Below are 5796 nucleotides of genomic sequence, written 5' to 3'. Positions count from 1 at the left end.
TCTATATCTAGGCCAATATGAATAATGCTGCAGTGAACATAGGAGTGCTGATCTCTCTGAGGTACTGATTTCATTTTCTTTTTTTGTTGTTGTTGTAGTGTTCCATGATTCATTGTTTGCGTATAACACCCAGTGCTCCATTCAATCCGCACCCTCCTTAATACCCATCACCAGGCTAACCCATCCCCCCACCCCCCTCCCCTTTAGAACCCTCAGTTTGTTTCTCAGAGTCCATAGTCTCTCATGGTTCGTCTCCCCCTCTGATTTCCTCCCCTTCATTTTTCCCTTCCTACTATCTTCTTTTTTTTTTTTTTAACATATAATGTATTATTTGTTTCAGGGGTACAGGTCTGTGATTCAACAGTCTTACACAATTCACAGTGCTCACTGTAGCACATACCCTCCCAATGTCTATCACCCAGCCACCCCATCCCTCCTACCCCCTACCACTCCAGCAACCTTCAGTTTGTTTCCTGAGATTAAGAATTCCTCATATCAGTGAGGTCATATGATACATGTCTTTCTCTGATTGACTTATTTCGCTCAGCATAATACCCTCCAGTTCCATCCACGTCATTGCAAATGGCAAGATTTCATTCCTTTTGGTGGCTGCATAATATTCCATTGTATATATATACATCTTCTTTATCCATTCATCTGTCGATGGACATATTGGCTCTTTCCACAGTTTGGCTATTGTGGACATTGCTGCTATAAACATTGGGGTGCACATACCCCTTCGGATCCCTACATTTGTATCTTTGGGGTAAATACCCAGTAGTGCAATTGCTGGGTCGTATGGTAGCTCTATTTTCAACTTTTTGAGGAACCTCCATACTGTTTTCCACAGTGGTTACACCCAATTTACATTCCCATCAACAGTGCACATATAATATATTATTCCCTTTTCTCCACATCCTTGCTAACACTTATTTCTTGACTTTTTAATACTAGCCATTCTGAGACAGGCATGCAGTGGGATCTTGTTGTAGTTTTGATTTGCATTTCCCTGATGATGAATGATGTTGAGCACCTTTTCATCTACCTTTCGGCCATCTGTATGTCTTCTTTTGATAAATGTCTATATATGTCCTTTGACGATTAAAAATTTTTTTTTCTATTGAGTAGTATGAGTTCCTTATATAGTTTGGGTATTAGCCCCTTAGCAGGGGTGTCTGCATCAGTGAAGGGCTGCTGGGGTCATTGGTGTGCAGGCTTTTGGAGTCTCCTGCTCTCCTTTTCCTCCTCAGGGAGAAGCTGTGCACAGGGGATTCCTTGCTGCTGAGTGGTGCCAGGATGAGGAGCCGTGATGCAGGTAAAACACACCACTACAACTGACCCTTGAACAACATGGGTTTAAACTGCATGGGCCCACAGCAATGTGGTTTTTTTATAAATACAGTACTGTAAATGTATTTTCTCTTCTTCATGATTTTCTTAACACTTTCTTTTTTTCTAGCTTACTTTATTGTAAGAATACAGCATATAAGACATATAATATACAAAACAAGGGTTAATCAACCATTCATGTTATCAGTAAGGCTTCTGGTCAACAGTAGGCTATTAATAGTTAAGTTTTGGGAGAGTTAATAGTTTCTCATGGATTTTTGACTGCTCAGAAGTTGGTGCCCCTAATATCCCCCACACTGTTGAAGTGGGTCAACTCTACTTTTCTATGTGACCATCTTTGGTTTTTTGTCCTCCACTGGGTTGCTGCTTCTTCTCAATTTACTCAGGAGCTTCCCCCACCCCCAGCTATTTGCCTCTGTGAGTGGTTGTTCACTCATTGTTTTTGTGGAGGTATGAGGGCTAGGACCTCCTACTCAGATGATAGGATCTTATGTGTAGGAAACTGAGTGGGTCTTCACTTCAGAAAATTTGCTTCCAGGTTGGCAGAAAACTCTTTTCTTTTAATTAAAAATTTTTTTCACTTGTGCTTCTGGTGCTTAAGCCTTGAGGATTTCATTGTGCTTTGTTGGCATAATTTCAGGGACTCCACCTTGCTCACGGAATGACATCCACACTCTTTATCCGAATATTTGCAGCACTGGAAATCTGGCTGTAATCTACTTTTCTGTCTTTAATCTTCTGTTACTCCACATGCTTCAGCTAGTCTGTTGGTGTGCCGACTGTCCCCTGAAGGCCAAGCCCCATGTGGGCTGTCTTTGCGGTAGCGTGGAAGTTGGCACCGGGACAAGAACGGCTGAGTCTGACGACAGACTAATCCACTACCTTGCCTTGAAGGTAGCAGAAGTTCATCCACCTTCCTCACAACTCAGAGTGAAGGGTGCTCTCTGCAAGGAAGCAACAGGACTAGCCCTGAAGACAGCTTCAGAGAATTGCTTAAGGAATAGTATCAGCATTTAAGGAAAAAAGTTTTTAGTCCGCAGGAGGAAAATACGTAGATAAAAAGAATCATGTCTCTGATAGCTGCAGTTACCAAATTTCAGCTAAAAATTTTTGAGTAGCACACATGTGGATGGAAAAGGAAGTAGAAAGGAAAATTCACAGAGTTCTTTGGGAGGGTCTTGGAGACAAATGAGGTACTTCTAGGTACATAGTAGGTGCACAATAAATATTTGTTGAATGATTTTTTTGATTGGGGAGCAAAAAAAAAAATGTCTGAGAAATAACAGACTGACCAAATGGTTTTCTAATCTGTTATTAGTGTTTTAAGAGGAAGCACAAGAGTGTGCCTTTAAATAGAATACTAGAATTGTTTCCATGCCAGGCTATCTTTAGGGTAAACTGGACTGACCAAGGCAGGAGTGAAAAAAATGCTCCTTGTGTCTTTCCAAATCCCCTCCTTATATTGAGAGCTAGGAGAAGCTGGTGTTGGGGAAGTATAATTTTAAAACCCCAAATCTTCTCTCAATTCCGAAAACCTCTCCACAAGATTGGTAGAGAAAGAAAACAGTTTTGTTGCTGAGTAGGTATTAAACCAGATTGTAAAATGCATCACAGGTAATCTAAGAGATGGTAGAGACAGAGGTCGCCTTATGCATTGAAACAGATACAACCTCTCATAAATACATGTTCTCAAGATAAACAAGTAAGAGGAAGTTGCAGCATCTTTTTGCCACAAATAGTTCATAGTAACTGGGGGAGACCATCTGTGCTTTTATCCAGAGGAGGAACGGACTCCTCATATATTTAGGACAGGAGGTAGTTTTGCAAATGGAAGCCAGGTGCCCAATAAAGTTAGGCTCTTACCCCCCCAAGGGAACTGGGATACAGGGGAGCTATCTCCCTTGATGTTTGCATTTCAAAAGGATGGCTCTCAGGTCGCGAGTGAGACCTGCAAAAGGTTACTTAGCCATGATAAAGTTTTACATACGTTTGAGAAGGACAGACAAAGGTTCTGAAAGAAAAGGGAGAGGAGGGGGTGATGTCTCTCCCCTTCATTTCAACAGGGAGAATTAAGCCTCTTCTTGTTAATTTGTATTTGTCCTCACCCTGGCTAGGGCTGGAATTATTGCGGACCAGATGTGGTCCAAATTATCAGAAATCTCTCTGCAAGTGGTGGGATGGGAGACTAACTGAGGGGGCTCCACTTGCAAGCCATTCTGAGCTTGAAGACCACCCAATAACCAGGAGACAGGCAATTAAAAAAAGAATTCCCTCACTTTAACTAAAGTTGCTAGATTCTCTTTTTTCCAGTCCCTTCACACTATCAAGGCAAAGGTGGCTGGCAACAGCCTCTTGGTTAATGTCACAGAGGCTGTTTTGCACTACTTAGTGGAGACAATCAATAATTATTTCTCTTGTTGCCACTTTGATTTATAAGACACACTAGCTATATCTCAAATCTACCTAAACATCTATCTAAAGATATAGATATATCTATCTATCTGTCTGCCTGTCTATCCATCTTCATACAAGCATATCTTGTTTGATTGAGCTTTGCTTTATTGTGTATCACAGATATGCATTTTTTTTTTTAACAAATTGAAGATTTGTGGCAGCCTTGCATCCACAGTGCTATTTTCTAACAGCCTTTGCTCACTTTGTGTCTCTGTGTCACATTTTGGTAATTCTTGCAATATTACAAAATTTTCACTATCATTTTATTTGTTATGGTGATCTGTGATATAACTATAGCTATGAACTGCACCCGTATAAGATGGCAAACTTAATAAATGTTGTATTGGTTTTGATTGCTCCACTGACTGGCCACTCTCCCATCTCTCTCTCCCTCCCCTCTGGTCTTCCTATTCCATGAGACACAATAATGTTGAATTTAGTTCAGTTAATAACTCTATAATGGCCTCTAACTTTTCAAGTGAAATGAAGTCACATGTCTCTCATTTAAATCAAAAGCTAGATATGAGTAAACTTAGTGTGGAAGCCATGTTGAAAGCCAAGACAGGCTGAAAGCTAGGCCTGTTGCACCAAACAGCCAAATTGTGAATGCAAAGGAAAATTCTTGAAGGAAACTAAAAGTGCTACTTCAATGAATACATTAGTGATAAGAAAGCAAAACAGACTTACTGCTGATATGGAGAAAATTTTAGGGGCCTGGGTAGAAGATCAAACCAGCCACAACATTCCTGTAAGCCAAAGCCTCATCCAGAGCAAGACCCTGGCTCTCTTCAATTCCATGAAGGCTGAGAAAGGTGAAGAAGCTGCAGAAGAAATGCTTGAAGCGAGCAGAGGTTGGTTCATGTGCTTTAAGGAAAGAAGCCGTCTCCATAACATAAAGGTGCAAGGTGAAGCAGCAAGTTATGCCAGAGATCTGGCTAAGATAATGAAGGTAGCTATACTAAACAACAGATTAGCAATACAGATGAAACAGCCTTCTATTGGAAGAGGATGCTGTCTAGGACTTTCATAGCTAGAGAAGTCAATGCCTGGCTTCAAAGCTTCAAAGGACAAGCTGATTCTCTTATTCGGGGTTAATGTAGCTGGTGACTTTAAGTTGCAGCCAGTGCTCACTGACCATTCTGAAAATCCCAGGAACCTTAAGAATTATGCTACATCTAGATTGAGGTAAGATGGTGGGCTCGCAGTGAGCGGCTGTCAGGGATGAAAATAGGTATACCTGGAAGAAGATTTTAAAATCAGTTTCTCTTCAAATCATCTTCTTTCACACCACCTAATAAGCATCTTGATTCACCATGGCGTTAGCAGGGGTAAAATGGGTGATATCAAACAGAACTACCTGGAAACATTTCCAATTCAAAACGGAGCTTTATATTGTGTTTGTCATAAATCTACGTATTCTTCTCTACCAGATGACTATAATTGCAAAGTAGAGCTTGCTTTGACATCGGATGGCAGGACAATAGTATGCTACCACCCTTCTGTGGACATTCCATATGAACATACAAAACCTATCCCTCGGCCAGATCCTGTGCATAATAATGAAGAAACACATGACCAAGTGCTGAAAGCCAGATTAGAAGAAAAAAATGAGCAATTTGAGCAAGGACCCATGATAGAACGACTTAGCAAAATGTTCTTTACTACTAAGCACCATTGGTATCCTCGTGGACAGTATCATAGATGTCGTAGGAAACTGGATCCTCCAAAAGACAGATGATACCGAGGTTTTCAGGAATCAAGAGGATGTTATCTTATGTCTCATTTGCCACTTGAGAAAATGCAATTGAGTGTATTCACTAATATGTTATATAGCAAAATAACAAAATGTCTTCATATATTAAAAAAAAAAGAATTATGCTACATCTACTCTGACTGTGCTCTATAAATGTAATAACCAAACCTGGATGACAGCACATCTGTTTACAACATGGTTTACTGACTATTTTAAGCCTACTGTTGAGACCTCATGGT

At 40.5% G+C, this 5796-nt stretch overlaps 1 protein-coding gene across 1 annotated transcript; it reads left to right on the top strand.

Moving 5' to 3' along the window:
• Positions 1 to 4910: 4910 nt before the first annotated feature.
• Positions 4911 to 5796, top strand: LOC123841929 (large ribosomal subunit protein mL42-like). The gene is given in 2 exon segments (XM_064592096.1): positions 4911 to 5169; positions 5172 to 5796. Coding segments are annotated over 2 exon segments (423 nt in total). The 5' UTR covers positions 4911 to 5117; the 3' UTR covers positions 5543 to 5796.

The sequence above is a fragment of the Mirounga angustirostris genome, unplaced genomic scaffold (assembly GCF_029215605.1).
Source record: "Mirounga angustirostris isolate CCGP_5_RB_7025 unplaced genomic scaffold, mMirAng1.0.hap1 SCAF_5, whole genome shotgun sequence".
NCBI classification, from domain to species: Eukaryota; Metazoa; Chordata; class Mammalia; order Carnivora; family Phocidae; genus Mirounga; species Mirounga angustirostris.
Note: the sequence above shows the minus strand (reverse complement) of the source record. Positions and strands in the feature narration are given on the sequence as shown.